The following is a 21,900-nucleotide window of genomic DNA, read 5'->3' as shown; positions in this document are numbered from 1 at the left end:
GTTGGAGAAATGTACAAATTAGGAAATAATCACATTATAAAATAATTTTGATTCCCCTGAATTTTTCACTATAGATTTCTTTCCCTCAATTCTCCTAGTGTATTTAAAAATCTTCAATTTAATGTGCAGTTTTTTACAGGAGCCTACCCATGGTGGTAAAGTGAGTTATACTTGTATTGTTCTTTTCCTCTTCAAATTGACTGCATCTGTGTTCTTAAGGTGCTTTGCTTACCTCTCTGCCTCCTATATCCCTTTGGGGAACCTAGGCCTTCCCAGTAACATCAAACTGAAATAAGAATTCAGGTCAGGATCTCCCTTCTTGTTTTCTAGCAACTCTAGGATAGTGGTGTTTTCTCCTATTGAATTGTTCAGTGAAAGATTGCAGGATCACTTGGTATAGGACTCAGGGAAATGTTAATAACTTTCACTTGAAAAGACTAATGGTGGTGATGGTGATGATGGTGGTAGAGGAGCTTGTTGGAAGAGGGAGCTCAGAGCTATGACAGTTCTTTCTGAGGGACTCAAAATTAACTTGAAAGTATTTCATTTGTTTGACTTGATGTTTCCACTGGTGGACTTTCCTTGTAGGTATGAGATGGACCTTTGAAACCCACTGGAACCCTCTGCTAGGTTGGTGCTTGTTTTGCCAAATCTGCTCATAGATGAGCAAGCTGAAAGGTTCTCTTTGATCTGTCTAGAGATTCCCTGTCTGTGCAAAGACAATGTTGGGAATTATTTAATGAGTACTGTTAAAGAATCACTTAAGTTTTCCTGATTTGAAAATAAGGATGGGATAAAGGGAAGGTGACTAAAAATGAGGTGAAAAATTGTAAGAAACTGTTTCTTTTTTCTCCTTGCTTTTATAAATATCCTTTCTTCCCTACAGGTTACTCTATTTTAAGAAACAACTAGTGAGAAATTTGTACATTTCTTGGGGAAACAGACGAGCAAAGGTGCTATTGTTGTGCAGCCATTTTCAGTCATATCTGACTCTTCATGACCCCATTTAGGGTTTTCTTGGCAAAGATACTGAAGTGGTTTGCCATTTCTTTCTCCAGCTGGTTTTACAGATGAGGAACTGAGGCAAACAGGGTTAAGCGACTTGCCCAGAGTCATATAGCTAAGTGTCTGTGGCTACATTTGAAGTTAAGTCTTCCTGACTTCAGATTTGACATTCTATCCACCTAGCTGCCCCTAAGCAAAGATGGTGTAAGGCAACTGTTTGCACACAGGAGTGTGTGCAAAGGGTACAAAAAGTATCCCTGGGCACATACTGCTGTTCCCTTTCAAAGGCCAGATGATTGGCTACTTGTACCCCCACCAATGTAATCAGAATTCTTTCTTGCCAAAGTGGAGGTGTTTGGGTAACTCCCTAGTGACTGGTTTGTGGTATTTATTGTTTATACATATTTAACGCTTGTTCTTTGTTATTTCTTTCCTGCTCTAAACATTTCAGCTCCAAGGGCTTCAACCTCACTGAAATTAGGGTGGGGGTGGTGGAGCAGGGTGAGCATGAGCATGCTCACACACACATGTGCATACTTGTATGCAGAGTAAGATATATTCCAACTATGTGTATTTTTCTGAATGTAGTTATCAGAGGAAAATACATTTAGAAGTGGAAAGGATTGTAGAGGTTATTCCCTTCGCTTTACAGATGAGGAAACAGGTCAAGAAAGGTTAAATAACTTGTCCAGAGTCACACATGTAGTGTCAGAGTGAAGATTTGAACCCAGGCCCTCTGACTTCAAATCCAACACTCTATCCATTACATTGGGTTTGTACTGTTTTCCTTATTGGTGTGAGCATACCTTTCAAAAGACTGGTGATGGCAGGTTCTACTCCTTTTACAGAGTTCAGAATGCAGAGGAGATTATTGTCAATGCCTTGCACATGGTGTCCACTTAATAAATGTGATGGGAGATGGGAATTGCACTGAACCCCTAAGAGAAAAAGGCTAGGTCTTTGGGACCTGAACCCCAAAGCCCCTAAAATCAGATGTCTGGCCTTTGCCTGAGGCACCTGGCCCTTCTCAGTCAATAATCCTTTCAACTGCCCTTTCACTGCGGCTCTCCAGCCACTTAACTCCTTCCATTGTCTGCATCTGGCCCCTCACAGTGGCTACTTGCCACTCTTTAATCCCATCCTGATCTTTCCACTGTCTTTCTATATAAAATATCAATCTGGCTCACTTGTATTGGCATTACAAATAGTGCAGACTCACTAGGGATCTCACGCACCCCAACCAGTGTTTTAATAAACCACTTGGACTAAAAGAAGGTTTGAGTGGTCGAATTCTTTCAAGACAGACCCACACCCTTTACCCTTGCATTTCAGGGTTCCCAAGATCCTTAGACCAGAATAAATATTTATTAAATTCAATTAACTTTCTGAGATTAACCAACTGGCGTAGACTTGAAAATTTTGAGCATTAACCTTAAAATACCCAAACATGTATGTTACGCATTTCTGAGTTTCTAAACTTTTTCTGTGTCATCTACTGGCCTTTGTGTGTTGCCTTTGGCTTACTTACTTTATTTCACTAGGATTTATATGAAAAATGAAGGGATAGAACAAAATCTCAGTGTGAGTATTTGCAACTTAGAAATCTTCAGGGCTTAAGATGGTTCAGACGTAGGAAAGTGATGGGGAAAATGTTAATAATGAAGTTTAAAAGTGTGTCATGAGTGTTTTCTACAGGTTGTTAAGCATTCACCAGCACACCTCTACTAAGTTTCTATTTAATTTTAAAACTCTATGAGTGATAAATGTGAACTTGGAATCCTTTTTTAACCAATACTAATGAAATAAATGCTCTAAAGACAGTTGTTTAGCCACTAAACATTACAGGAAGATGGGCTAAGTAGTAGCTCAGCCTCTATGAATGGGTATGTTTTTTGTTTCAAATCTTAGGTTATGTTAGGAACTCCCAGTTTCAGTACAGCTGCTAAGAGCCTTACACTGGTGTAGATGGGTTCCTTGAATTGTTTTTTTTTTTTTTTAACAGGTAGAGTTCAAGTAGAGCAGTATTTTAGTACTTAAATATATTGATGAGAAATAAGAGAACTTAGTATCTTAGTGTCTGATGTGCAGAGTCCATGATGAACTATCTACATTTTGATCAAAGGAAAACATTAAATGAAATAATAACATTAATAACCTTCTCATCCTAGAAGATTCCTCCACTTCCTCCAAATGGTGAATTCCTCCTTATGACTTCCATTTGAGCACAGGAATTTGATCTGCCTAGACCAAGTCATGATTGTTCCTTTACTTCCTCCTGGCTCTACTCTTGACTCTCAGGACTTTTCCACTTTGCCCTAATTAGGTAACTTCTCCCCTCCCCTCCATTCTCCAGCTCCTCACTTGGCAGCTTCCTTTAATTTATTGTCTTCCCCCATTAGAATGTAAGCTGCTAGAGGACCGGGACTGTCTTTATTTTTGCTTCTACTTGTATGCCCAGCACTTAGCACAGTGTCTGGTGCATAGTTAAGGGTTAATAAGTACTCTATCATCCGGGGATTATGGGGTGTAAAGGGAGGACTAGTACCTCTGTTTTCAGGTGTTCACCTGTCACCCAACTCTCACCTGTGGCTCCATTGGTCCTCTTCAAAAATGAAAGATGAACAACAATCTATTATTTATCTATCAATCCTATCTTATTTACTTAGAGTTTCCCTCTGATCTCATTTGCATCAATAGACTTAGAAGACTTTATTGCTATTATCTCAAAGGGACATAATGCATGTGTAATTTTAAGGCTGTTCTCTTCAGTTTTCACCACTTTACATAAATCTTTCCATATTTCTTTGTGTTCTTAATATTCACCATTTTATAATTTAACAAGATTCCATTACATCCCACAGTTTACCCAGCCATTCATTGCTAAATGACTTTTTCCAGTTTTTCCTGTTTTGCATTATTATAAGTAAGGCAGTAATGAATATTTTCACATGAAAGAGAAAAACCTCATTATCCTTTTAAATACTTTGTTAGGATATAGTTATAGTAGTGGATCACAGAATCAAAGAGTATGAGTTATATAACTCCTATTTTATCTTGCAGGATTGTTCTACAGAGAGATTGCCCAAATTTATAGTTCCACCAATAATGTAATAGCATGCCTGTTTCCCAACACCAGAAAATTAATTCTTTCATTTTTAACTAATTTTTGTCAATGTAATGGATTTCAAGAGGTACCTCAAAATTATTATTTACATTTTCCTGATATTCAGGTCCTGTTGACCTGAAAGTTGGTTAAAGAGGCAAACAGACTAGGTAATATATAAATTCATATTGTTTATTCCCTTAAAGCTAGCAAATACATGATCATGGAGCCAGAAGGAAACTTCTGACTGACTGGTACAAGAATGAGAAGATTTAAATACAATTTAAAACAATTTCAACTCAAATTTATGGTGTGCATATTTTTTTTAATCTATACCATGAGAAAGGAATTTTCTTAGTTATATAAGTTGTAAACACAGTAAGACAAGACAATTGACAAAGTAGAGTCAGTTGGAAATTATGATCCCAGGATGTCTGTTTTTTCTGTCTCTGTATATCAGGATAAGATAAGTTCCACCATTCTGGTCATAAACAGGTCTTTGAAGTTGCTTACACAGGAAAGGACATTTTTAGAGCAAAACAAAGCAGTCTGATTGATTAGTTCAGGCTTTGGCCCCTATTAAAGTCCAAAAATGATATTAAATGATTATGAGTCCAAATGAATAATTTTTAGGTGATGTCACTTTCCTTCTTCAAAATTTCTCTGATCATATGCTTTCATTTAACCAGTGGGGTCAATGGATATTATCACTCTTGTTTGTTAGTTCCTGATAGATTTTTGACATGACAACACATTTTTCAGAGGATAAATAAGCTGTTGATCTGAATTGAAATGACTTTGGCACGAGGAAATCATAGCCAAAGCTGTGATGTTTTACAGAAATTCCTGATCTCCGTAGTAAAAGTCAGAGGAAATACACTTGACCAAACAAATGAAGCTGTGCTCTTTCTGAGTTAATTTTATTGGAAGCCACATCAACCATTGGTTTCAGTAACTTGAATTGCTTTTGTACTTCTGAGGAACCGAAAACCACTTTACAGATTTTTAAAAGAATTTATCTTCATTTAATGAACCAAGTAGAGCTGGGCAAATACAAAGCTTTACTTTTTACTGACAATGTCAGGCCACCCCAAGCACTGAGAGTAAGTGACTTACCAAAGTGTTATATTTATAACAGGTCTAATTCCCAGTGTAGGTATCAGCTCCCTACATCAGTTTTTCCTTCCCCAATTTTTTTTTAACATGAACTATTTTTTCATGTTTTGCTTACCAAATATCAAGGGAAGAGGACAATTTCATAGAATAGTTGATTTAGAACTACACAGAATCTTAGAGGTCATTTGATGCAATCACTTCATTTTATAAGTGAGGAAACTAAAGCCCAGAGGTAGTGGATGACTTACCTACAGTCACATAAGTAGTGCCAAATACTAATAACATGCTTAGGACATGACCTAAATAGCTAAAAAAAAAAAAAAAAAAAAAAAGCCTGGCATACAGTAAGGGCTCAATAAATGTTAGCTGATAGTTCAACTAATTCAAAATCTAATACTCTCCTCATATATCTAACTGCCTCTGTGTTTGACTTATTTGATCTACACAGATTGGGGATCTAAGTAATTTAGACTCTGAAGTGGGCTTTTTCACCCAGAATAAATTTACTTTGTTTTGTCATGCAACTTAAATGAACTTCTCATTTGGGAACTCATCCCTTTATTTGGTGCAGTGTATAGACAGCCTGAGTTCAAAATATCTTTTAAGATGAACCATTTTTTGTTCTTTAGTCATTTTAATTGTGTAACTCTTCCTGACCTCATTTGGGGTTTTCTTGGCAAAAATACTGGGGACTGGTTTGCCATTTCCTTCTTCAGCTCATTTTACAGAAGAGGAAACTGAGGCAAACAGGGGTAAGTGACTTGTCCAGGATCATGTAGAAAGTGTCTAGGCTCAGCACTCTCTGCACTCTGGTGCCACTTGATGGTCAAAATAAGCCATGTCAGCATCTTAAGAATCCCAGATCAGAATATGGGCAAGACTCTACAGGTAATGGAGGAAAGAAATATTATATATCCTACCAGATTCTATCCCACTAGTTCAAATATACCTCTAAATGCCTCTAATTCAAGACATATTCCTTTTTTTAAGATCACAGCATAATTTCTGTGCTGTAAAAACGTATAGTTTTTGAAAAAAGAGATCGGGTTAAAAACTATGTGGTTGGCTAGAGAACATGGTGTAATAGAAAGAGTTCTAGATTTAGAGTCAAAGGTCCCTTTGAATTCTGATATTTTGTGATTCTGTGGCTTTGGAACTTTCTTAAGTCCCTTTTAATTCTAAGAGATGGTATCATATAAAAGAGAAGAGTAGTGAAGAATTGCAGAGTAACAGGATGCCTAAAGCAGAGGTTCCAATACTTTCATAAAATATCTTGATCACTGTATTTCAGTATACTTGGTTTCCTTTATAGTACTATGAATATCTGTGCATTTGAAAACATTTTTCTAGGGGCAGCTAGGTGTTGTAGAAGATAGAGCACCAGCCCTGGAGTCAGGAGGACTTGAGTTCAAATGCAGTCTCATATACTTAGTAGCTGTGTGACCCTGGGCAAGTCATTTAACCCTGATTGCCTCCAAAATAAATAAATAAATACATTTTCCTGAGAAAGTATCCACATATTTACCAGCCTGCCAAAGGAGCCCAGGACACACACACACACATTACATGGAGTGAATTGAGTCTTGCACAAAGATCCAAGAATAAAAACAATAATAATTTTTTTAAAAAATCAAGCCAGGGCTTTTTAGCCAAGAGCAAGAAAAAGGTCAAGAAAAAGTTTAAGATAGGCTAGTGTTTTAAGGGGCTAGCTAGGTAGCACAGTGGATAGGATAGTCTCTAGGGTCATGCCTAGAGACAAGACGACTCATCCTTGTGAATTCAAATCTAACCTCAGATACTAACTAGCTGTGTGACCCTGGCCGAGTCACTTAACCCTAGCCTCAGTTTCCTCATCTATAAAATGAGCTGGAGAGGAAATGGCAAACCAGTCCAGTACTGCCTAGAAAACCCCAAATGTGGGATCATGAAGAGTTGGGCATGATTGAAACAACTGAAAAACAATAACAAATGGAGAATATAAACTCTTTTACGGAAGGAATTGCTTTTCATCTTGTCTATATCCCCAATATCTACAACAGTGCCTAGCACAGATTAGCTGCTTAATAAAAGCTCAATTTCTGTTGGAATTAAAGCCTGATAGGAGTGAGGAAATAATAAGACAGTTACAGAAACACATCTTAAATGATATACCATATAAATATGGGCTCACCAAAGGTGTTCATCACTCTCCTAGAGGGAATACGTTGTAGAGTTCAAGTTGAAGGATTTGCTATATTTGATGAAGTCTTCCAGAGGCTTTCATTCCCAGATGATACTGTGCTAATTGTATCAACGCTCTGGACATTATACAGCTTCCTAAATGAGAGTTTTTCCTAAATATGTTTTGCATGACTGCGCAGATATAAAACCTTTATCAAACTGCTTCCCTTCTCAATGAGAGGAGAGTGGAGGGATGAGGAGAATTTGGAAGTCAAAATTTTGAAAGAATGAATATTAAAAACTTTTTACATAAAATTGGAAAAAATGAAATATTTGAGAAAAAAAGTTTAAGGAGTTTTACCTAACTGGACAGTGAAACTGGATGTGTGAAAAAATCAAGTAGATGAAGAATACCTATTGTCTACTAGACTATGATACGAAGTTGGACAGACAGTCCAAAAGCTGATGCATCAGTGCGTATATCTTGGACAGATATTGCTCACAGGCAATAGTGAAAGAAACAAATAAACTTAGTGGACTGAAATATGGATTCAATTTGAGACAGTAGCCAAAAAAGCTAACATGGTGTCAAACCAGGAGACGATATCCTGAAAGGTATGGGGCCAATCAGATCCTAGGGACAGCTTTCGGGAAAGTAAACCATGTTGGAGAAGAGGGTGGTAGGGGGGAACACTGGTAGATATGGATCTTTTCATACCATTTCATATCAAGAGAGCTAAAAAATCCCTGCCTCCCTCCCTCCAGTACTTTGGGTGAACTGCCTGTGGATGATTTATAAGAGAACATAGATAAGAATCACATAGGATGTGAAGGTATGATTTGCACCACTGAATAAAGTACCCACATCAACAAGACCACAGATCTATTAAGCAATAAGTCACATTTATATGGCACTTTAACCTTTTAAAAATGTTTTATTTATATTTTCTCATTTGATCTTTGCAGTAACTCTAGGTACTATGGTTTTGCCCATTTTACCAACCAAGTAAGACAAAAGTTAAGTGACTTGCCCTGGCCACACACCTTATAAGTGCCTGGGAGAGAATTGGAACTCAGGTCTTCTTGACTCCAAGTCCATTTTGCTATCCACCATGCTACCAAGCCACCTCCAATTAGATTGTGAAGTAGGTATTCCAAGTATTATTATCCCCTTATCCCAGATCCAACAGTAAGTATTACACACCTACCACGTGAAAGACACTGGAGATATGAAGACAAAATGAAAAATGGTGCCTGTCTTCAAGGAACTTTCTTGTGAGGAGATACCACATGTAGACATCAAAGTACTTGAGCTAAAGCTACAGAGCTAAAAGCAAATTGTTGTCCTCATCTTTTCAAAAGGTGATTCCGCGAAATAATAGAACTGTAAGCTCGATCTGAATCCACTTCAGTTTCAGAAGGGCGTGAGCTTGGACTGCTTCTATTCAGCAGAAGTAAATTCTCAAGCTTCTAGGAAATATGGAATAGTCTACAATAATCATAATGATAGCTAGAATTTATGTAGCATTGTAGGGTTTACAGACTGCTTCTTTTATATGTTATTTCATTTGATCTTTGCAACAACTCTTTGAGATAGGTACTAATTTTCCCTGTTTTACAGATATGGAAACAGGAGCACAGAGAGATTAAATTACTTCCCCAGGGTCACACAGCTAGTATGAGACTAAGGAAGAATTTGAATTGTCTTCCTGACTCCAAGTTCAGTTTTCATTTTTTTGGTCATTTTTCAGTCGTACAACTCTTCATGATCCCTTTTGGGGTTTTCTTGGCAAAGATAGTAAAGTGGTTTACTGTTTCCTTCTCCAGCTCATTTGACAGATGAGGAAATTGAGGCATCAGGGTTGAGTGAGTTGCCCAGGGTCACACACTAAGTATCTGAGGCCGAATTTCAACTCACTTCTCCTTAATTGCACATTTGGCACTCTATCCAGTGCACCACCTAGCTGCCCTCATTCAGTACTCTGATGCCTGACATGGAGTCACTAAAGGTATGTAATTATAAACATGGTGACAGCTCATCTAAATAGTGCTCTCTTCCCTCCTGGTCTCTTAAAAAGTGTAAGCTACCCTATAAACTCCAGGGCAAATGACCAACATCATCTTTCATCCTTAAAATGTCCTGTCTCTGTGAGGTAGAACCAATGATTACTTTCTTCAATTTACAGATGGGACCCTTGAGGCACAGACAGGTTAGATTTGCCTAAGACAAATCTTGACCTTCTTCACTTCTTTCTGTATACTTTCTCTTGGTGACCTCATCTGTTGCTAATTGTTCACTTTTTTACCCAGAAACCCTAAGGGTCTTCCCCTCCCAGTTTGATTTTTTTTTTTTTTTGATTAAAGGGACCATCCTTTGAGTAACTTAAAGAAGCCTATTCATTGAATGGGTGTGTCTCACTCAAAGTAAGATTGTGATAAGACCTAAGGCTGAAAGGGCCAGGATCTCACATAGCATCCTGGGCCATCTTCAGTGGTCTTGATGAATATCATGCCTCTGGACCCAGATGGCTCAGGAGAAGAAGGTGAGGTTAGCGACCTTGCACAACCCTCCCTCACTCAAAACAAAGTCAACTACAAGTTATATCATCATCTTGATGTCATGGTCCTCTTTGAGAATGAAGGACAAACACAAGCTGTATGTATGACTTCCAGTCTACACATCTATCCATAATTCCTCCTCTAAATTTTGTAACACCAAATTTGTGCTCAGCATCTCCACTGGGAATGTCCTATATAGCTCAGTATTCCTGAAATGCAACTTATCATATTCTTACTCTAAATTTACCTCATTTTCCAAATTTTCTATTTCTATTGATTCTACTACCATCCTTCCAACCTAATTTTGAATCTCAGCTGGATGGTGCAGTAGATAGAGCACTAGGCTTGGAACCAGTTCAAATTCAGCTTCAGATACTTACTACCATGTGACCCTGGGTAAGTCATTTAAATATGTTTGCCTCAGTTTGCTCATCTGTAAAATAAGCTGAAGAAGGAAATGGCAAACCACTCCAATATCTCTGCCAAGAAAATCCTAAATCGAGTCACGAAGAATTGAACATGACTGAGAAAACCTGAACAACAACAACCTGTTATTATTCCCTCTATGGAAAAAGGATAAAACTACTCCCATTGAAAGGGAATATTGTACTAATCAATACAGCTAGGTAGCACAGTGGAGAGTACTGGACCCAGAATCAGAAAGACTCATCTTCCTGAGTTCAAATCTGACCTCAGACACTTACCAGCTGTGTGACTCTGGGCAAGTCACTGAGCCCTTTCTACCTTCGTTCCTAATCTTTAAAATTACCTGGAGATGGAAATTGCAAACCACTCCAGTGTTTTGACCAAGAAAATGCCAAATGGAGTCATGAAGAGTTAGACATGACTAAAATGACTGAGGAACAACAGGCTTAAAATATTAAAATTATCTTTGACTCATTCTCCCTCTTCAACAGCCCCATATCTTATCACTTGTCAAGTCCATACAGTAGCTGTTATATCTCTCTACTCACTGTAGCTACTCTGGTCCAAGCCCTTCCTGACTTATTCTTGGACTATTATAGTCTACTGTCATCCTTGCAGCAGATCTTACTGCTTCCTCTCTCTCCCTTCTCCTTCAAATAATTGCCCAAATAACCTTCCTAATGTATACATCCGACCTGTCTCCCTTTCTTACTGAAATATCTTGAGGCCAGTAATTATTCATATTTAATTGGTCATATTTGGGGGGTTTTGATACTAATAAATTTAAAGCTTCCCCAGTCCTCCCCCCACCAAATCTTTGGTATCCTTCCCCTTTCAAATGCCATCTTAATTAAATCATCTGTGTCATGTCTGTGTTATCTCTTGCTTAGATCTGTCTCCTCTGTGAATACTTGTCCAACTTTTCATCCTATTTTTGTTTTTCTATCTTTTCCCAGGATAGTCAGAAACAAAAGAGAAAACTACTTCACTTGAGTCAAAAAGACCCAAGTTCCAATCGTGACTGTCCGTTTCCTCAGTTTTCTCACCTGTAAAATTGAAATGGAAACATTAGAAAGGAACACATGTGATAAGATATAGCTGAAGCACGCTGTTGCTGAAAAGTACACAGTAGAAGAGTGAGTCACCATTATGTTTTTATGATATTAAGAATTACCCATTTAATTAGGACCCTGCATTTATCCATAAAAATGAAAACACTTGGCATAGAAATAGAAAATCAAAATTTGTTTTCTAATCCCACGTAAAAAAAATTAATTCTCACTTCTTTAATCCTTGATTGTAATAATTGTTTTAAAAAACTGATTGTCTGAAGCTTCCTTTCAGCACTACACATGCTCCTTAGAAACTCAATGACTGTACCTTATGGACAGGCATTAGACTTTGGACAGGATTGAAGTGATGCAGCATTCAGGAACCTGGGCCATAGAAGTTTTATTCTTTTGAAATGACAGGCGCAGTTAACACATGGAGGCCCTACTGACCATAGAGTTCTCTTATATTTGAACTAATCTGGCTATTTATGGAGCAAGTGGGATAGATAAATGAATCAGACTAAAAATGGTTATCTGCTTTGAACGAGGATTCTCTATCTACTACATGAAACGTCAGGCAAAGATGGGAGTAATTACGGTGTTGGAGGAGAGCCCTGGAGAAAGAGGGTGAGATAAAACTACTGCCCTAATGGCTGGAATTAACAAGGGTCAGAAAAAGAGGAGCAAACTGGAAGGTTTTAAGAAGCATTAACAGAAAGCCTGATAGTGTTCATAGGATTATTGTGGAAAACTAGGGGTAGGATATGGGGTCAGCTATGTAGTGCCATAGTGCAGAGTGTTGGGCCTGGGGGCAGGACGACTCATCTTCCTGAGTTCAAATCTGGCCTCAGACTCTCATTAGGGACGTGACGCTGGTTAAGTCACTTCATCCTGTTTGCTTCTTTTTCCTCTTATGTAAAATGAGCTGGAGAAGGAAATGGCAAACTACTCCAGTATCTTTACCAAGAGCACCCCAAATGGGATCGTGAACAATCAGACATGATTGAAATGACTAATAAGAAATCAAAGCTAGAGAGGGAAATTACTGCAGCAGAATTGGAAGAAAAAAATTTTTGATCCTGTATTTTTACCAACCTAATTAGATCAAGATTGAAGCTTATAGTGAAGAGAGGTGGCAATTTGTGTTGTCTCTGGTAAATATGAATGAGGAGGCAGCAGGAGTGGGTAGAACAGGCTTTGGGGTGTGTGCCCTTTTCCTCTTTTGGATCTCCATAGACATTAGTTCTTATTTCTTATTGGGATTAGCCCTAGATCAGACCTGGAATGTGACCTCACCCATCACTGCCTTTCCCCCTTACCTGCAGTGAGTACAATAAAACAAAGCCTATGTTTGTTATATTTCGTGAATGGTAACTATGCCAATCAGACGAGCCCAATGCTTAAAACAAGGAACCAGCTGCCTGGAGAGCCACTCTCTTTGGGGCTTTGAGAGAAATCAGGAAGTGTGGAATATGTTTACCAGGTAGATACTGTTGCCAACACTCCTTGCCCAGGAGATCTCACTAGGCTGGTCAAAAGCCTCATGGGCTGGGCTTGGCTGGGTTTGGCAGAGTCCACACTTCCTCGAGAGTGCTTGCAACCTGTTGGCAATGCTGGGCCTGGCTGCTGAGCTTTCTGGAGGAGCAACACGGAAGGAGGGCTGTCGATAAGCATGGCCTGCAGTATACCAGGAGCCTTCCTTGACTGCTCTGGGGAAAGACATAAAGAGATTCCCCCTTCTCCCTGCTGCTGGTCTCTAGAAGGATGAAAGAATTGAAGGCTTGGTCTGCAGTCAGGAAGATGGCTACTTTTTACCAGTGCATCCGAGCTGACTCCAGGTTAGAGTTTGAGCACTTGGGAGCTTTGGGGGTGACCTTGTCAAAACAAAAGAGCTTGTGGAGAGGGAGGGACTGAGGAGGTGGCGTCGGAGAGACAGAGACAGAGAGAGGGGAGAGAGAGAGACAGAGAGAAAGAGAGATGCCTCAGGAGTCTGAGTGAGTAGCTACAGAAGATTTACTTTGTCACATAAGCAGACCCAGTGATTTGTTAAATAGCTAGCTTCAGGCATTCCTTGCTGTCTGTGTTTCAGGTATGGCTGACCACACTATAGAAGCCTCATCTAAGCCTTGGTGGTCCCTAGATACATTCCCTTTCATGTACCCTCCATGAATTTAATCCCTTACTGTGGTGAAATTCTGGACAAAAATAATGAGATTTTTTACCTTTTTTGTATCTTTTTACCTTATTTTTATAGGACAGATATATTGGCTAATCACTCAGCTATTTCCAAAATGGAATCTGTTTTACAGTAGTTTGGATACAAAGACCTTTTCTGTAAATAATGATTCATAGCTCTAATATGTTTTGTTTTTTGTAGTACATAAGCTTATAATCTTTAGAATGAAAGGTATTGCGCATAAGGTCATATGCCCTACCATAGGACCATGTGAGTTCTTAGTTCACTTTGATTGTGTGTACCCTACGTAAAGTGAAATGAAGTTCTTGCAGGTTTCCAGTGGATCTGATTAATGTAGACAGTCAAAAAGTATATTTGAGCCCCCAAAGTGGAAAATATTTAACCTGACAAGATGGTTATATAGCAATTGTAGTATTAAATATAGTAGCTATGTTTTGTTGTTCAGTCTTTGTGACACCATTTTGGGATTTTCTTGGCAAAGATACTGTAATGATTTGCCATATCATTCTCCAACACATTTTACTGGTGAGGAAACTGAGGTAAATAGGGTTAAGTGAGTTGAACAGAGTCACAGATTTGAACTCAGGAAGATGAATGTTCCTATCTCCAGGCCTGGCACTCTATCACTATGCCACCTAGCTACCCATTTTGAACATTAACCTAGCCATTTCCTTCTCCAGGTCATTTTACAGATGAGGAAACTGAGGCAAACAAGATTAAGTGACTTTGCCCCCTTGGGTCACACAGCTAATAAGTGTCTGAGGCCAGATTTGAACTCAGAAAGATGAGTCTTCCTGACTTCAGGTTCAGCACTCTATTCACTGCACTACCTAGCTGCCCTAGTAGCTATAATAATAGATTTTTAAAAATTAATTAATTTTATTTATTTTCAGTGTTCTACAATAGCTACCATATAACTTAGATTATTATTTTCTCCTCCCTCCCCCCTGCCTTCCCCCTGTCTCCCTGAGGCATACAATTTTGTATAGGTTCTACACATACATTCTTCTTAAATACATTTTCACTGTAGTCATGCTGTGCTGAAGAATTAAAATGAGTGGGAGAAAACCAAAACACAATACACACACACACACACACACACACACACACAAGATCTGCTACATTCTGCAATTGAATTCCATAGTTCTTTCTCTGGATGTGGAACGCACTTTGCCTTAGAAGACCATTGGGAATTTTTTTTTTTTAAGTCCTTGCATTGCAATGAAGTTCCAAGTCTACCAGAAAAAACTCTCACACACTGTGGTTGTTGCTGTGCACAAAATTCTCCTGGTTCTGCTCCTTTCACTCAGCATCAGATCATATAAGTCCTTCCAGGCCTCTTTGAAGTCTTCCTGTTCATCATTTCTTATAGCACAATAGTATTCCATTACATTCATATACCATAATTTATTCAGCCATTCCCCAATTGATGGGCATCCCCTTGATTTCCAGTTTTTGGCCACCACAAAGAGTACATGTGGAACCCTTTCCCATTTTTATGATCTCTTGGGGATACAGTCCTAGAAGCGCTATTGCTGGGTCAAAGGGTGTGCATATTTTTGTAGCCCTTTGGGCATAGTTCCAAATTGCTCTCCAGAATGGCTGGATCAGCTCACAGCTCCACCAACAGTGTATTAGTGTTCCAACTCTCCCACATCCTCTCCAACATAATAATAGATCTTAATTGATGTTACCACATCTACAAGTGGGGTGGAATGAAAAGCTTTTAAAATCAGAAGCCAAACAGAAGAAACTAAAATTACCTGGGTAATAAGATGAGGTATGTAACATCCCCATCATACTATCTGGTGCCAGAGTTGTACCAGGAATGCTTTTAGTGAACTGAGAGGAGAGAGCTTATGATCCTAATTTTTTTATTCAACTACAAAAAATAGCTATTTTATTCATCTGGGCAGTTGTCCACAGAACATCAGATATAAAAGAATCAGAGCAGGATTTTCCAGTATCTTTTCTATCTGAACTCTATTAAATAAGAAGAATGATTTTTTTTCTGAGTATTAACAACAATAATAATTTTTAAATTTATTGATTATTAATTTAATAACTTATCTTATTTATGTAGCTCATCACTTTACAAAGAGTTTTCCTTAAGATACCATTGTAAGGTCAGAAGCGTAAGTATTATTGTCCTCATTGTACAGATGAGAAAACTGAGGCACAGAGAGGTTAAGCAGTTTGCCCAAAGTCACACAGCTAGCAAATGACAGAATCAGGACTTGATCCCAGGAGTCCAAGTTCATTACTCTTCCTACTGCACCATGGCCCATGTCAGTTTCTTACGATCATAATATAATATATAGATTAAGAGCTAGAAGTAACCATTAGAGATTATCTAGTCTAACCTCCTTATTTAATGGATAAGGAGAATTTATATTTGGTAGACCTGGTTTTAAGATGTTATTGTTCTTTTGCTATGAGAGCATAGACACAAAAATCCTAAATAAGGGGAAAATCTATTTCAAGACATACAAAATATTACCTTTTTTTAAAGGATGGACATTTCCTTTTTTTTTTTCCTTTGGAGGCAGTTGGGGTTAAATGACTTGCCAAGGATCACTCAGCTAGTAAGTGTCTGAGGTCAGATTCAAACTTAGGTCCTCCTGGCTCCAGTGCTAGTACTCTACACATAGTGTTACCTAGCTACCCCTTAATAAAGGATTTTTTCTAAGAGCATACTATGTGTAGAGTTGTGTGCTGGATGCTGAGGAAAATATAAATAAAACATAACCCCTGTCCTTGTAGAATTTTAAAATATATTCTAGCAATGAAATGATGTATGGTGACGTAGAAGGCAATGAACTATGTTCAAATTCTGCCTCTGTTACTTGCTAACTATGTGTCCCTGGGAAAGTCATTTCACCATTTGGAACCTCAATTTCCTCCTCTGTACAATGGGAAAAATATTACTTATGCTACCAACCTTACACTTATGGTGTCAGGTGCTGGAAGAAATCCTTGGAGGGGTAGACGATCACAGAAGGACTGCATGGAGTATACATGGATTGAACTATCTACCTGATTGAGTAGAATTTCAGTCATCTAAGACAGGAATTTGGTGGAGAGAGAAGAGTTCATTATCTAAATTTCAGATATATTTTGAATCTCTGAGTGTACAGGCTAGCAGTGCTATGTATTTTTATTAATAGATTTTGGAGTATGCCATCAGCCTACTGAAGAGAACAGAATTTGCATCTGGTGTGATGTGGAAATGTCAAATTGTGTAGCATTCCAGATAAATTAAGCCTCCAGGATTTGAAGTCATTTTTATGACATGCATGCAGAGCCTATTTTTAATGATAGTTTATCACCTTCTCATTTATATCAGGAGAAAAAATTGTTAAAAGCCCCACCAGTACACAAATTCACTTGCACTACATATCAGACAATTCCCTTAATGTGCATAATAATTTAAATGAACATGTAGTCTTATAGTGAGATGGCCACTAAAGTGTTTGTTATCTTTATCACCCCACAAAAGAATTCTAATGAAGCTCATTTTAAAAAATATTCTGTAAATTCTACTCCCAAATTAGTTCTCTAATGTTTCAAGCTTTGGTGTTTATTTTTGATTTAATAATTCTGTATGTCTGTAATAGATTTCTTCACTAGTTTTTCCACACTCCAGTAAGTTGCAAATGTCTGAATCAATGCTTCTCAAACATCAGCTACACAATAAAACCAAACCAGAAATTTAATAAAATAAAATAAACAGTCTTTGAGTGAGTAAAAACTGATATGCAAATTTTTTTTAAAATAAGGTTGCGTTCCAGACTTAATGTGAGATGACTATGAAATTATCAGTGTATTTGTGCATATTTATACTAATTTGCACACCCTTATTTATGTACAGGATCCACAAAACAAAAACGTTCTTAACCTGAAAACTTATATACCTAAACCACTTCTCACTGGCTTCAAATGTTAATGTGGTTCTTGAGTAAATATCTTTTTTTTTTTTTACCCTTGAGGATGAAGGAAAAATGGGACAGACCTATCATTTGACTTATAAGAAATCCCTATTCTGGAAAATCCATCCACTAACACAGTTTTTTATTTCACCTGTAATTTACAGTCTTAGAACTCTAAGAACTTAAGTGATTTACACAATGCTGCACATGTAGTATGTCAGTCTAGATTTAAACTTCAGTTTGCATTCTGTTTTTTTTTAATTTATTTGTTTTCAGTTTTCTACAATCACTTCAAAAGTCTTAGATTTTCTCCTCCTCCTTTCCCACTCCCTCCCTGAGATGGCATGCAATCTTATATGGTTTCTATACATACACTCTTATTAAGTACGTTTTCACATTAGTCATGCGGCATAGAGGAATTAAACCTAGTCTCTATTCTAAAGCCAGCCCTCTATGCAGTCTGCCATGCTGACTTTCATTTGGACTAAATCGGTCCAAACAGAGGCTGTACTTTTTCTTTCCAAATGTGGACAAACCATATGTGGTTTTTATAATTTTTTTTAAATTACATACTAACATATTTGTTTTTCTTTTCAAAGAATTCTCATTGTAGGGGCACTTGGAAAACTGAACTATTTGCCATTACAAGCACAGACCCTACACTTCCCCAAGTTTGTACCTTTCTCATTTGCTTCCCTCTGCTTTGATTACCCTCTCATCCAGCCTTTGCAATTCTCACCCATCCTTTCAAGCCAAACTCAAAAGCTACTTCTCCAAGAAACTTTTCCCTTCTCTTTCACCTTTCCTTTCCCCCCACTGTTAGTAAGGACATTTTCCTCCTTCAGGTTTTCCATAGCCCTTTACTCAGATTTTCTATCAAATGCTTACCATAGAATCTATATAGTATGGTTATTTCTGTGGACATGAGATCCTCCCCTGGTTTATATATTCTAGGAAGAGGAGACTCAAGGTCTTATCTAAATTTTCCAATCACTCTCTCTCTCACATAAAAGGCATTTAATCAATGAATTGAATTGAATTTGAGTGTGACCTCTTCAGAGTAATTTTAAGGAAATTATTGGATCATAGATTTGGAATTGGAAAAGATCTCAGAGGTCCTTTAGTCCAACAGTCTCACTTTAAAGATGGGGTACAGTAGAGGCCCAGAAAAGTTGTGACTTGCCTAAGGTCACAAAAAGTAAATGACGGAGCTGGAATTCATATCCAGGCCTTCTAATTAGAAAGCCAGCGATAATTCCACAACACTGTACTGCCTTTAAAGTTTATTTTATGGGTGGCTGAAATTATTTGAATAGAATTTTATTTTTATTTTTACTATCATCTTACGTCTTTTTGCTTCTCTTTAAAAGGAGAATATATATATATAGTCTCTACAGCACTTCATAGAAATCTAGTCTCTTGTATTTGTGTCTATCTGTCTATCTGTCTTCTGGAGAAGGAATAATATTGTGGTAGTCTGACTTTCAGATAGAGTGTGTTCACTGTTGGCAAAGAAGACTGGTGCAAGCTTGGAATGTTTGCCACTATTCTAGCTACCAACTACAGGTAAAAATACAGAATCACCTGCAGGACTCTTTTCTACGCAATGATCAGCTATGCTCTCTTGAGTACAGGCCAGCATAGTCTCTGAAAGAAAAACAGATTTTACCTGTTTATTCATGGATAGGTCTGGTGGATCAGGAACTGTAAGGACTGAGCGCTAACTAGAAAGGTTTTTTCTACATGAAACAAAACCACTCTCTCTGCAGAGGCAAGAGGAAACTTTTCACTGAGTCTTCAGTGGGGCATGATATTATCAAAATGGGGCATTGGTAGGGATGGCCACACCTTGCTAAAGGTATGAGCAGTGCAGCTATGGTCATCAGCGTAAGAGCAGAGAAGAACGGGGACATTTATCTGGAGGTTGGTAATAGGCGAAAAAAATGTTTTTTCTGAAAGCAATAATGAAGTCAAAAAGTTCATAATTCTACTTAGGTAGACAGATTTGGCAAGGTGAGCAATCTGGCACGAACACAGAGAGGGAGTGAAGAGATAACAGAGAGATCCAAGCCCCTAGGAATGAGTTAAGCTAGCAAGAATAGTAACTTCTGGGAAGGAGTCAGAAGCAGTAGCACCTGTGCTGAGCCTAGGGACACAGAAAGGCAGAGATGAGTAAGAAGTGTTTTTCAGGCAGGGCAGATGGCTTGTGGGAATTGAGTCATACCGTCTCAGTTTTGTCAAGAACAATATGTAAAGGTTGCAAAGAGACCAGTGTTGGTTTGATGCAAGAAAGAATTTCCTGTCGATTAGAGCTGTGCTAAAGTGTAAGCCACAAAAAAGGGATGTGGAATGCTGAGGTTGGGGGAGAGAGTCCAATTTGGCTAGAACACAGAGTAAAAAAAAAAAAAAAGAAAAGAAAAGGGAGTATGTGAAAAGGGTTAATTGTTACTGACTTTTTGTATGTACATACCTTGTCTGCCAAACTAGACTATAAACTTTTGAGCTCATGTTTTATACTTCTCTGTTTCCCCGACAAAAAATTAAGGCAGTGTTAAACTTGTAGCCAGTGCTCAACAAATAAATAATAAATAAAAACCTTTAAAATCAGTTAATTAAACAATAAACAACTGTTCATTCAACTGAGGCTATTAAACAATGTGGTGATATGGGGGCATACTCCCTAAATTCTGTCTGTTACAGAAAGGCAATCATTGATCACCAGAAGACCATGTGGGTTCATTAAGAATAAATCAGTCTAATGATGCAAGATGCCATCCACATCCAGAGAAAGAACTATGGAGTCGGAATGCAAAATGAAGCAGACTGTTTTCTCTTTTATTACGTTTTGTTTTGTTTTTCTCCTGGTTTTCCCATTCGTTATAATTCGTCTATGCAACATGACTAATGTAAAAATGTGTATAATGGGGATGTAGGCGTAGAGCCCATATAAGATTTCATGAAGAAAATTTAAAACTTATGGAAATGAATGTTGACAACTGAAAACAAATAAATTAATAAATGTGGAAGAAAAAATAGCAAAACCAAAAGAATAAATCAGTGAAAACTAACTTCTAGTTATACTAGTGTAATAGCGAAATGCTACAGATATTTGTAATTAAATAAGGCTGTCAACAGAACCTCTCGTAACTTTATGATTAGTGGATCAGAGTCAATTTAGAGGAAGATCTATAGTGCTGCAGTCCAGAACTCTGTCCTCACCCCTATTCTGTTCATAAATTTTTATCAATGACTTAAAACCATAGAAGACATAATTATCAGATATGCAGATGACATAGGCTAGGGGGAAAATGGCTAGGTTAGATTAAAAACATCAATGAAAAATAGACAATATTGAAAAGAATTCAACCAGCTAGAGAGAACAGAACTAACCAAGAAGCAATGTTGTATGGTAGAAAGAATGCATGATTAATCATTGCCCTAACCACTATTGGGATGCCACTGAGAGGATAGTCGTCTTTCCCCCCCCATTCCTTTCAGCCTCCTTTTGCTGCCTCATCCCATTAGAATGTAAACTCCTTCTAGGCAAGGACTTATATTTTCTTTTTGTATTTGTATTCCCAGGGCTTACCCCAGTGCCTTAGCCTAGTAAGCACTTCATACTCTTTCTGTCTGTCTGTCTGTCTATCTTTTTGTCTATCTGTCTCTGTCCATGTATCTGGGTTCTAATCCTGGCTAAGCCATTACTGGATATGTGCCATTGCCCAAGTCCCCTGACTGATCTGAGTCTCAGTCTCCTAATCTGCAATAGGTTATCACTAAGATTCCTTCCAGCTTTAAGATTCTATGAGTTTATAATTCTCTCAAGATGAAAATTAATGCGATTAAGTATAAATTTTATACTTGGGCTTAAAGAATCAAATTACAAGTTAGAGGAAATTTAGTTTAAAAATTCATTTGAAAAAGACATTCGTCGACTCTCAAACTCAATATGAGTCATTGGTGTTTCATGGCTATCCAAAACGCTTAATTAGGCTAACAACAGAAATATGGAGAAGCTAGGTGGCACAGTGGGTAAAGTGACAGACCTGAAGTCAGGAGGACTTGAGTTCAAATCTGTCCTCAGGCACTTATTAGCTATGTGACCCTATTTGAAGGAAATAGTAGTTTAGGTAGGAAAAGAGAAGATTTAGGAAGCACTACAATCTTTATTTGAAGAAACAACATCTGGAAAAGGGATAGAACTTTTTCCTAGGTTTTGGTTTTCTGTGCTTTGATTCCCTCCTCCATAAAATGAGAGATTTGGACAAAAGGAAAAGGAAGAAGGGGAAAGAAATAAACTTTTATATGTTGTGGTTCAGTCATTTAGTTGTGTCCAGTTCTTCCTGACTTGAT

At 37.8% G+C, this 21,900-nt stretch overlaps 1 protein-coding gene across 8 annotated transcripts in view; it reads left to right on the top strand.

The window, feature by feature from the left end:
• The window catches only part of CRACDL (CRACD like), a 224,490-nt gene that overhangs the window by 117,503 nt on the left and 85,087 nt on the right, over nt 1-21,900 (top strand). For 7 of the 8 annotated variants that reach the window (XM_072614636.1, XM_072614637.1, XM_072614634.1 and 4 more), the window contains exon 1: nt 12,858-13,259. The exons of the other annotated variant lie outside the window; for it this stretch is intronic. In XM_072614636.1, coding sequence (XP_072470737.1) covers nt 13,186-13,259 — 74 coding nt within the window. In that variant the 5' untranslated portion in view covers nt 12,858-13,185. Of the gene's footprint in view, nt 1-12,857; nt 13,260-21,900 lie in introns of those variants that run through there. 8 annotated transcript variants of the gene reach the window in all.

Source organism: Notamacropus eugenii, chromosome 5 (genome assembly GCF_028372415.1).
Source record: "Notamacropus eugenii isolate mMacEug1 chromosome 5, mMacEug1.pri_v2, whole genome shotgun sequence".
NCBI classification, from domain to species: Eukaryota; Metazoa; Chordata; class Mammalia; order Diprotodontia; family Macropodidae; genus Notamacropus; species Notamacropus eugenii.
This window is presented reverse-complemented; position numbering and strand designations above follow the sequence as displayed.